This window comes from Sarcophilus harrisii, chromosome 4 (assembly GCF_902635505.1).
Source record: "Sarcophilus harrisii chromosome 4, mSarHar1.11, whole genome shotgun sequence".
Classification (NCBI taxonomy): domain Eukaryota; kingdom Metazoa; phylum Chordata; class Mammalia; order Dasyuromorphia; family Dasyuridae; genus Sarcophilus; species Sarcophilus harrisii.
The window spans coordinates 382,358,520-382,371,196 of NC_045429.1; the positions used below are offsets into that span (position 1 = coordinate 382,358,520).

The following is a 12,677-nucleotide window of genomic DNA, read 5'->3' on the forward strand; positions in this document are numbered from 1 at the left end:
TTCAGCTGAAATAAATAGAAAGAAGCAGGCATAGCAATACTGATCTCAGAGATAAAGCAAAAGTAAAAATAGATCTTATTAAAGATAAGGAAAGTACAGCTTGATAAAATGTACCATAAACAATGAAGTAGTAACTATACTAAATTGAATACACCAAGTGGCAGAGCAGCCAAATCTCTAGAGACGATTTTAAGCCAGTTACAGGAAGAAATAGACAGCAAAACTATGTACTAGTGGTGGGGGAAACATCTATCTTCCCCGCTCAGAATCAGACAAATCTAACCACAAAATAATCAAGAAAGAAACTAAGAAGGTTAAAACCTAGATATGATAGACTTCTGGAGAAAAATTGAATAGGGATATAAAAGAATACATCTTTTTCTCAACAGTACATGGAACCTACACAAAAAAAAAAAAAAAAAAAAACTGACCATTTATTAGGGCATTAAAAATCTCACAATCAAATGCAGAAAGGCAGAAATAATAAATGCTTCCTTTTCACACCACAATGCAATAAAAATTATGTTCAATAAAGGGCCAGGGAAAGATAGTCTAAAAACAAGTTGGAAATTAAATCTAATTCTAAAAAATGAATGAGTCAAATAACAAATCCCAGAAACAATCCATAATTTCATCCAAGAAAATGACAATAATGAGACAACATACCAAAACCTATAAGGTGCAGCCAAAGCAATTCTTAGGAGAAATTTTATATCCCTAAATAGTTACATGAATAAAGAGGTCAATGAATTGGGCATGCAACTAAAAAAGCTATAAAAAGAACAAATTAAAAAACCCCACTCAAGTACCAAATTAGAAATTCTGAAACTCAAAGGAGAGATTAATAAAATAGAAACTAAGAAAACTACTGAATTAACCAATAAAACTGAGTTGGATTTACTTAAAAATCAATAAAATAGATAAACCTTTGATTAATTTGATTAGAAAAAGGAAAGAAAAAAAAATCACCAGCATCAAAAATTAAAAGGGTAAACACACCAATCAAAGAAATTAAAGCAATAATTAGGAGCTATTTTGCCCAACTGTATGGCAGCAAGTCTGACAATCTAAAGAAAATGGATGAATATTTACAAAAATACAAATTTCCAGGTTAACAGAAAAGGAAATAAATTATTTAAATAGTCTCATTTTAGAAGAAATTTTAAAAGCCATTAATGAACTCCCTAAGATAAAAATCTCCAAGGCCAGATGGATCACAAGTGAATTCTACCAAACCTTTAAAAAACAATTAATTCCAAGTACTATGTAAACTATGTGGGAAAACAGATAAAGAAGGAGTCCTGTCAAATTCCTTCTATGACACATATATGGTACTGATACCTAAACCAGGAAGAGCCAAAACAGAGAAATAAAATTACAGACAAATTTCCCTAGTGAATATTGATGTAAAATTTTATTTTTATTTTTTTAAAATAACTTTTTATTGACAAAACCCATACCAGGGTAATTTTTTACAACATTATCCCTTGCACTCACTTCTATTCCGATTTTTCCCCTCCCTCCCTTCAGCCTCTCCCCCAGATGGCAAGCAGTCCTATACATGTTAATTAGGTTACAGTAGATCTTGGATACAATATATATGTGCAGAACCGAACAGTTCTCTTGTTGCTCAGGGAGAATAGGATTTAGAAGGTATAAATAACTCAGGAAGAAGAACAAAAATGCAAGCAGTTTACATTCATTTCCTAGTGTTCTTTCTTTGGGTTTAGCTGCTTCTGCTTCTTGATCAATTGAAACTAAGTTAGATCTTCTCTTTGTTGAAGAAATCCACTTCCATCAGAATACATGATGTAAAATTTTAAATAAAATATTATCAAAGAGATTACAGCAATTTATCAGCAGGAATAATACACTATGACCAAGTGGAGTTTGTGTCAGGAATGCAGAGCTGGTTCAATATCAGGAAAACTATTACCATCATTGACCATATAACAAAACCAACAGAAATCATGATAATCTCAATAGATGCACAAAAACTTTTGACAAAATATAGCATCCATTCCTATTAAAAACACTAGATAAAACATAAGGATAAAGGGAGCTTTCCTTAAAATAATTAATATCTATCTAAAATGGCAAACATTATTTGTAATGGAGAGAAATCTAATGGCAAACATTATTTGTAATGGAGAGAAATTGGAAGCATTTCCAATAAGATCAGGGTGAAACATGGATGCCCATTATCACCACTATTATTCAGCATTGCACTAGAAATGTTGACTTTAACTATAAGAAAAGAAGAAAAATTAAAGGAATTAGAATAGCAGATGATATGATGATATGCTTAGAGAATCCAAGAAAATCATTGAAAAACCTACTGGAAACAATGAAATTTAGCAAAGTTTCAGGATATAAAATAAACCGACACAAATCATCAGAATATCTATATATTACTGAAAAAGACCATCAGCAAGAGATAGAAAGAGAAACTCCAATTAAAATTACTATAGAAAAATAAAATAGTTAGGGATCTACCTGTCAAAATAAGCCCAAGAACTATATGAACCCATATAAAATAAAATACTTGTCACACAAAAGTCAGATCTAAACAACTGAAAAATATCAATTTCTCATGAATAGGCCGAGGTAACATAATAAAAATAATAATTCTGCCTAACTTGCTCTACTTGTTCAATGCCATACCAATCAAACTGCCAAAAAATTATTTTATGGAACTAGAAAAAAATCATAACAAAATTCATCTGGAAGGAAAAAGGTCATGACTATCAAGAGAATGAAAAAAATGCAAATGATGGTGGCTTAGCAGAACCAAACCTAAAACTATATCATAGAGTGGCAGTCATCAAAACCATTTGGTATTGGGTAAGAAATAGAGTGGTGGATCAGTGGAATAAAAATCAAGTCCTATAGTAATCTAATTTGTCAAATAATAGATTACCCCAAACTCCAGCTTCTGGAATAAGAACTATGAGCAAAAGTGTTTGTAGCAACTCTTTTTGTGGTAGCAAAGAACTGGAAAATGAGTTTGCCTATCATTTGGAGAATGGCTGAACAAGTTGTGGTATATGAAGATAATGGAATATTATTGGTCTATAAAAAATGATGAACAAGCTGATTTTATCATTTTTTATAAAGACTTGGAAAGATTTACATGAACTGATGCTAAGAGAAAACAAGCAGAACTAGAAATACACTGTATATAATAAATAATAGCAAGAATGTGCAATGATCAACTATGAAATACTTGGTTTGTCTCAGTGGTCCAGTGATCCAAAGCAATCCCAATAGACTTTGGACAGAAAATGCCATCTGCATGCAGAAAAAGAACTAAGAATACTGAATGTAAATCAACACATGTTATTATGTTCAGTTCTTTTTTTCTGTTTATTTTTAAAATTCTCTCCCATGGTTTTTCTCTTTTGCTCTGATTTTTTTTCTCCCAACATGTTTCATAAAGCAATATGTATTCAAAGTAAATTTAATAGGAAAAAAAAAATTTTAAAGGCTCACTTAAGTGTTACTTTAATTAAACAATGCTCTTCTCCTGTCAATGCCTCTCCTTATGGCCTATGTGGCTACTAAGGAGCCTATCAAGAATATTCAAAAATCAATGTCACAATATCCCTCTATCATAATATGCAATTCAAGATCTAATCAAAGTGGGAGATACCTGATGTATAATTTAGCCATGGTCCTAGTCAGATGAAATATTCATAACCTTCAAATCAAAGATATTTTTAATGGGAAAAGAAATTTGAGATAATCTAATTTATATAAGCTTCTCATTTTACATTTCAGAAACTAAGGCAAAGATCGGTTCAGTGAATTTTTGAAGTCTCATAAAGATTACCTTATTTAGCTGATAACATAATCCCCTTACAGACTGCTGACTTCTTGTCACTTTTTATAGTTTTAAATTTGATATTTTAAGGAAGTCGCCACAAGATGGGGGTGTTGTTAATTGTGGAAGCTCAAACTAATAGTCTACTGCACAAGACAGGTTTTGAATTCAGAAGAATCAACTTTTTTTTGTCTCAAATCAATCCTTAATAAGACAATATAAAACTCCTATAACAGAATTATCATCTTAATTAAGAAAAAGAAAAGATCTTCAATAGATACTATCTCCCATTTTCAATTTGTTTCAAGTATTTACTATGTACTAGAGTTGCAAAGTCAAACAGCCCCTGTTCTCAAAAAATTTACATACTAGAGGTAGAGGAAGATGGAACTAACAGCCAACATGGACACAAAACATGAAATATAAAATATATACAAAATAATTTCTGGGGAAAAAGCACTAGCACTTGAGGGAATAGGGATGAACTTTCTATAGGTGGTGGCCCCTGAAGCAATCTATTGTTTTGTTTTTATGTTTTTAATAGTTTATTTTCAAAAAACATGCAAAAAATGATTTTCAATATCCACCCTTGCAAAACCTTATGTTCCAAATTTTCCTCCCTCCATTCTCCCCTTTCCCTAGAATACAAATAATCCAATATGTTAAGTATGTGCAATTCTTCTAAACATATATCCACGTTTATCATGCTGCACAATAAAAATCAGATCAAAAAGGAAAAAAAATGAGGGGAAAAAAGCAAACAACAAAAAAATTGAAAATACTATGTTGTAGTTTCAATACTGAATGTCGATTCAGTCTCCACAGTCCTCTCTCTCGATCCAGATGGCTCTTTCTATCGCAAGTCTGTTGAAACTTGTCTGAATCACCTCATTGTTGAAAAGAGCCAAGTCCATCATAGTTGATCATCATATAATCTTGTTGTTACTGTGTACGATGTTCTCTTGGTTCTACTCCCTTCACTTAGCACCTGGAGCAGATCTTTGAAAGAAATAAGGGATCCTATGAAGTGGAGATGAAAAGGAAGTGCAAGTCCTTGAATTGCAGGTGAAACCTATGCAATCTCAGAGAAAAATGAAGAGCAAGAAGACTGGTTTGGCTAAAACAAAAAACTATGTGCAATTTACCCTGAGGGCTGGGCAGTATATCTAATTCACTTGGAGTCACAATCCCACATGAACTCAAAATTTTTGACTAGCTAAAATTTTAAATTAAATCTAACAAGATGAAATTAAAAAAAAAAAAAAAAAAGCTAATGTTGAGTTCTATACAAAATGTACTGTGGATCCACAGGATAAAGAAGCTATTCCTATATAGATATTCAATGGAAGAAAATGGGGAGGAGTATTAAATATGCTCAATATCAATCTTATGATACAATGTGGCTGGTTTACCCACAGCCATGAATTTGAAAAGTTAAATCTTTTTCATCTGGACTGATGGTGCAATGTGGCTATCCAAAGCATTACAACATAAAATTACCCAGTGTTATTTTAGGCTAAATTGATAGAAATACAATAATCAGAATAAGAGGGAGGGTACAATCATCCCTGAACTGAATAGGCTGGATTACTGGGTACAATTCCAGATGCCAAATTTTTAGAGAAAAAGCTGGAGTATATCTAGGGGACACCTCAAAACAATATCATACGAAACTGCATTTAAGGAACTAGATTATTAGTCTGGATAAGAGAAGGTAAGAGAGTGCTTTCTATAAAGCTGAAGAACTATAGGAGAGGGAATAAACTTAATGAGGATACTTTCACAATGCAGAATTAGAAAAATGAGTAGAAAGTTACAAGGGGGCGTAGAAAAATGAACTTGCTAAAATTAGGGCTAACCAAAAGTAGAATGATCAACTTGGAAGCTCATCACTGCAATTGTTCAAAAGCCAGATAAAAATTTGTGAAGGCTATTCTGGAGTAAATTCATGTTTTTTTGACATTGTGCAACTTCTCTGATGCAGGGATTTTTATACCTCAGCTGCCTTTAGCTCATACTGCCAAATGTTTTTTTTTTTTTTAAAGAATAGAGACAGTTCAAAAGTCATTCAAATAATTTTCCACAACCATTTGTATTACTCCATTCAATATAAAAGGATGTTTCATAACTTATTTGAACCTTGGTTATTTGGATAAAACCTCATCTCTATCTCTGAATTTACTTAATTTCCTTATTTTCTTCTTTTCTTCCTTCTTTTTTTCCACCAAGTTTAAAAATATGGTATCCACTCAGAGGTTCAATACCAACAGCAACTAACATGAAAGCATTGACCTGATCTGTTAATAACCTGAGCCTTTTTGACCCTTATTAGGCAGCCCTTCCCTTTTCCCAGGAGCTCACCATTTTGGTGTTGGACTTAGTGAGGACACCAATTGACTTTAGCTGTACTATTGCATATAAGAACTCTAGAGCTCACATGATCCACCAACCCAGACACCTTTATACCAGAGATTCATTCTGGTTCTGACTTTTACCTCTAGGCCTGAACTTAAAAATAATTCAAATCTTTCCTAGATCATTCTACTTCCTTCTTCCCTGGACTTACTCATTTAAAGGCTAGTTGTCTTGGTGTTATATTATGTTTTAATGGTTTATTCCCCCTGGATAATGTCCTATTCTATCCTTCGGCTTACAGGAATTTTATTTAGGCTAGATCTTAAGTTGGCAAATGTGAGAGAATCTAATACCCTCCACCAATTCCAACATGATGTAATCATATCTAAAGACTTCTTCATAAAACTCAAGTTTCTCCAATGCCACAGCATTGTATTTGTGATTAGAGATAAATAACCCAAGGCAACCCACATATTACCTGATGCCAGGAGAAGGGGACATACTGGGATATAGATGCAGAGATTCTCATTAGTGCTGTCATTCATAACTGAAAAGGAAAATTCCCTTTCTGGTCTTCCTGCCGTGAGAACAGATGATCTATTTTGAACAAGAGACCAAAGATATAAGGCAAACTTCATATATCTAATAGGTTAAATGTTGGATACAGAAACTATGACAGGTAAGTTACAGCACCACATTGGAAAGAAGCAGAAATCATTCAAAACTTGACCCCTGTCTCACTTTATTGCCTATAACCTGACTCTCTAATTTCAGTTATTTGAGCTTTGTACACAGACTTCATCTCTACCTATTACTGACGCTGGGGTTTTATGCCCCAAAATAATTGTCTATTTCTGGGTTGACCATCCATATCAATGCATTGATGTGCATTCTCAGATCTCTCTCTCTCTCTCTCTCTCTCTCTCTCTCTCTCTCTCTCTCTCTCTCTTTCTCTCTCTCTCTCATATCCTTTAAGAAGAAAACTCATTTTATTTAATGATTCAAGTCATTTCCATTTAGTGACTTTAATAATATGTGCTGCCTCTATTGAGCCCTCTGAATTCTGTCTTTTATGCTTTATTTTGGGGGCACAGAATTCTATGACATAACTTTGGCAAAGGAGAAAAAAGTACTGGATTTAGAAAAGATGCATCTGAATCACAGTTCTCCAATTTTACTTTTATTGTAAAATTACTTTTTATTGTAAGCACTTACATTGTAAAGTGATGGTGATGTAAAAAATGTAAGACTCACTGCTCTCATAGAGGTGATGATTTAAAGTAGGAAACCACAAATAGGAAGTTTCAGTAGCAAATCAGATCTCATGGTTCTTTAGGCATCAGCAGCAAAGCAATGGTAAGATCCCCTCTTTAATATGGCTTCCAATTACAAAATCTTTTTTTTTCTGATTTTTTTGACAATCTGACATTACCATGTCTTATAGAGAACTTTTCTTTCCCCAGCCTCTACTAGCTACCACTGTTGAGGAGGCCAAGTTTGGCTGCATCTCCACATAGATTGTTGTTCCTTCCTCTATGACGACTGTGAAGACCAAAATGGTGCTGGGGGTTGGGGGAGGAGGGAAGGAGGAAAGAGATCAGACTGGAAGGATTGCTATCCCAAGGTTCTCAGGTATAGAGGCCTGTTTTCCTTCCCCTAGATTCTGAAGGGAAATAATAATCAAGGTCTTAGCAGCCATCTGACTTCAGTAGCATAATCCTTGTTGCTTCAGGCAGTTTAATAAAATGTTCTTTAAATAACCTAAACTGAATTCCATGAATAAAAACACTAAATAGTTTGACAGATCTTTAGAAATCATTAAATTCAACTGCCATACCAGAAGTCCTAGACAAGCTCAATTCATTAACTCATTTTAATTTTTCATTTATTTTCAACATTCATTCTTTGAATTCTATCTCCTCCTAATGTCCCCTCAACCCATCCATCATGAAGGCAAGAAATGTGATAGCAATTATACATGTATATTATTTAATTAAACATATATTGTTTATATATGACATATAAACATAATATATCCATAATAGTTATATTTCAACAAAAACAAAATAAGAATTTAAAAGTTTGAATATGAATGCAGCTTGAAGCATCATTTAACATTGTCCATAACTTTCTAGAGGCAGATAGCATTTTTCATCATGAATCTTATGGGATTGTTTTGCACCATCATATTGCTGAGAATAATTCAAAATTGTTCATCATACAATATTATTACTCTGCACAGTGTTCTTGTGATTCTGCTCAATATCAGGTCATTAAGGTCTTCCAAGTTTTTCCAAAACTACCCTGTTCATTCCTGAAAGCACAATTCCTCCTCATCATATATAACAACTTGTTCAACAAATCAATTGATGGTCATCTCCTCAGTTTCCGATTCTTTGCCATCACAAAAAAAAAAAAAAAATCCTATAAATATGTTTGTACATATAAGGGCTTTTCCTTTTTGATTGTTTTGGGATGCAGATCTGGTTATCTTGTCCATACTGCATTTAGGGAGCAAATTTAGCATGTGAAAGATGTTCTCTGAGTTAACTGTAGTCAAACAGTGCACACAATTTTATAACCATTTGGACATAGTTACAAATTATTCTCCAGAATTAGTCCCAACTTCCACAGTGCACTAGTGTCCCAATTTTCCCACATTCCCTCCAACATTTATCATTTTCCTTTTCTGTCACATTAGCCTTGTTAGTATTTTATTTAGAAATTTTGTATTCATGTTTTGAAAATGAAAAGCTAGGGCGGAACCAAAATGGCAGAAGAGGACACACGCTTCTTAGCTCTCCTACTACCCTCACACTAAATAAAAAATTCAGGCTCTGAAATAGTGCTAGACTGACAGAATTCACGAATATTGGGAGTGCAGCAAATTACCAGCAAAAGATAATTTCAAAGATCACCAGAAAAGGTCTGTTTTGATCAGGCACAGCATGGGAGAAGGCCAGGCACAGACATGGAGGCCAGCACACACTGAGCAGATGGGGGTGAGGTGCAGTCTCCACAGAGCAGAGAATCTATGGGGAGGACTCTACCACAGTGTTTGCTACGTTGCCCTGGCTGCAAGTTACTAGATCAGCAGAGAAGTTATAAAACATCCAACACAAATGCAGAGGGTAAAGAGTATACCCCAAAGTGCAGGAGTCTCACAGGACCTGGCCATGCCCACTCAGCACCAGGAATGACTCACCACAATCCTAGCACAGCCATTGTTGTTTCCAGGTCCATAGAGAAAGCTTAGAATCTCCATGCCCATTAAAGCAGTTCCCAATTTTTTTTAAATGAGTAAAAAGGCAAAGCAAGCTCTAACTATAGACAGCTTCTATAGTGAAAGAGAACAGATTTCAAACCGTGAGGAACCTAAGGCAGATTATCTCTAGATGAAACCTCAAAGGGTCCCCACCACACAAGGCTCTCCTAGAAGAAATTAAAAAGGATCTTAAAAGAGAGCTAGAAGAAGAATGGCAAAAGAGTCTGCAAGAGTTTAGAAAAGGCATATAACTCATTAAAAGAAAAATTTGATAAAGTGAAAAAATAAACTCCCTGAAATGTGAAATGGAAAAGATAAAGAACTCCCAGGAAACCAGAATTTGCGAATTGGAAAGAGAAAACTACTTTAAAAATTTTTTGTGAAATGGAAAAAAATTCCATAGAACAAAGCAACTCATTTAAAAACTCAATTGGACAATTACAAAAAGAAGTTTAAAAAAAGAAGAAAATTCATTAAAAATCAGAACTGAACAAATGGAAATGAATGTCTCAATGAGGCATCAAAAATCGACTGTCAAGCAAAACCAAAAAAGAAGAAAGAAAAAATAGGAAAAATGTTAAATACCTGCTAGGGAAAACAAAAGACCTGGAAAATAGATCTAGAAGAGAGAATCTAAGAATTATTGGACTCTCTGAAAACCATGATGAAAAAAAAGAGCTATGTGATGACCATGTTTAGCACCCAGAGTATATTAAAATCTGCAGGAGTCAGAATAAGGGAAAATCCTTGATCTTTATTCTTTGCAGAGGTGAAGAGGGAATGGTGATACAAAGTGAGAGCAATTGGGACACGAACCCAGCCAGTAGTGCTCTGCCTCTCTCACTCCACCCACCAAATCCTCTCTACATCATTTCCTATACAATACATCAAAACTTGCACAGAGAGTGGGCGGGGCCATTCTTTCTCCAAGCATATATTAATAGAGTATTGTCCAATTGCTAATTAGCCTCAAGTGCTAAGAGGGACCTCAGTGCAACAAGAGCTTTAAGAGCTTCAGCCCATTACAGGGCTAGACACTATTTTTCAAGAAATTACCAAAGAGAACTGCCCAGATGTCACAGAATCAGAAGGTAAAATAACTATTGAAAGAATTCATCAAACACCTACTGAAAGAGACCCCAAAATTAAAATTCCAAGGAATATTGGGGCTAAATTTCAGAACCATCGGACCAAGGAAAAAATAATCCAAGCAACCAGGAAAAAACAATTCAAATACCGAGGAGCCACAATAAGGATCACTCAGGATCTAGCAGCTTCCACCTTAAAGGATCAAAGGGTGTAGAATCTGATAGTCTGAAAGTTAAAGGAATTTGGAATGCAGCCAAGAATAAACTACCCTGCTAAACTGAGCATTTTATTCCAGGGAAGAAGATGGGCATTCAATGAAACAGGTATATTTCATTTATTTCTGATAAAAAAAAAAAAGCATAGCTAAAAAAATTTTGGCCTCCATATATAGGACTCAAGAGAAGCACACACAAAAAAAAAAAACTCTTGAGAACTGTATTTCTGTTATGGGCATACATCATGAATGTATAATTTGATTTTACTGTTATAAAAAAAGAAACTAGAAGTGGAAAGGGGATTGTACCAGAAAAAGGCGAAAGTAGAGGTAAAAAGAGGAAAAAATACATGTTGAAGAAGCAAAGGATCCTATTATATCTGAGAGAAAGAAGGGAGGGGGATGAACATTGTGTGAATCTTACTTTCATCAGATTTGGCTCAAAGAAAAAATATTAGACATATTTAGTTTACAGAGAAAATTTTCTCACCTCCCTGAAAAGTGGGAGAGAAAAAGCAAAAAAGGGAAGGGCTAGGCTAAATAGAAGGGAATACAGAAATAGTAGGGGAAAGGTACAAGAGGGGAGGGAAGACTCCAAAGGCAGAGGCTGCTTGAGGCAAGTGGTGTCCATAAGTTTAATACTGGGGAGGAGGGAAGGGGGAAAGAAAAGAGAAAAGTATAATCTGAGGATAATAAGATGGCAGGAAATATAGAATTAGTAGTTTTAATCGTAAATGTGAATGGGGTGAACTCTCCCACAAAGCAGAGGCAGATAGCAGACTGTATTAAAAGCCAGAATCCTACAATTTGTTGTTTACAGGAAACACATTTAAACCAGGGTGATACATACAGAGTAAAGGTAAAAAGCTGGAGCAGAATCTATTATGTTTCAGGCAAGGTTAAAAAAAAAAAAAAAAGCAGGGATAGCCATCCTTATCTCAGCAAAAGCAAAACTTGATCTAATTAAAAGAGATAAGGAAGGAAACTATATCTTGTTAAAGGGTACCATAGATAATTAAGCAATATCAATACTAAACATATATGCACCAAGTGGTATAACATATAAATTCCTAAAGGAGAAGTTGAGAGAACTACAAGAAGAAATAGACAGCAAAACTATAATAGTGGGAGATCTCAACATTGCACTCTCAGAATAAGATCAATCAAACCACAAAATAAATAAGAAAAAAGTTAAAGAGGTAAATAGAATACTAGAAAAGTTAGATATGATAGATCTTTGGAGAAAACTGGAAACAGAAAGGAGTACACTTTCTTCTTGGCAGTTCATGGAACCTATACAAAAATTCACCAGATAGTAGGACAAAAGGACCTCAAAATCAAATGCAGAAAGGCAGAAATAATAAATGCATTCTTGTCAGATCACAATGCAAGAAAAACTACATTCAATAAAAAGCCAGGTGAAAATAGACCAAAAAAGTAATTGGAAACTAAATAATCTCATCCTAAAATCCTAAAGAATGAATGGATAAAACAACTAATCATAGACACAATAATTTCATCCAAGAGAATGACAATAATGAGACAATACACCAAAATTTGTGGGATACAGGCAAAGCTGTAATAAGGGGAAATTTTCCATCTCTAGACACTTACGTAAAATAGAGAAAGAGGAGATCAGTGAATTGAGCTTGCAACTAAAAAAGCTAGAAAAAGAGCAAATTAAAACCCCCCAATCAAATACTAAACTTGAAATTCTAAAAATAAAAGGAGAGATTAATAAAATTGAAAGTAAAAAAAACTATTGAATTAATAAATAAAACTAAGGGTTGGTTTTATGAAAAAAGAACAACAAAATAGATAAACCTTTGGTAAATTTGATTTTTAAAAAAGGAAAGAGGAAAATCAAATTGTTAGTCTTAAAAATGAAAAGAGAGAAATTTTCACTAATGGAGAGGAAATTAAAGCAATAA

General features: G+C 33.9%; 1 protein-coding gene across 7 annotated transcripts in view; it reads left to right on the top strand.

Annotated features, from left to right (window-relative positions):
• Positions 1-12,677, top strand: part of CATSPERE (catsper channel auxiliary subunit epsilon) — a 183,207-nt gene that overhangs the window by 163,714 nt on the left and 6,816 nt on the right. The window contains exon 22 of one of the 7 annotated variants that reach the window (XM_031966980.1): positions 7,642-7,938. The exons of the other annotated variants lie outside the window; for them this stretch is intronic. Coding sequence (XP_031822840.1) covers positions 7,642-7,651 — 10 coding nt within the window. The 3' untranslated portion in view covers positions 7,652-7,938. Of the gene's footprint in view, positions 1-7,641; positions 7,939-12,677 lie in introns of those variants that run through there. 7 annotated transcript variants of the gene reach the window in all.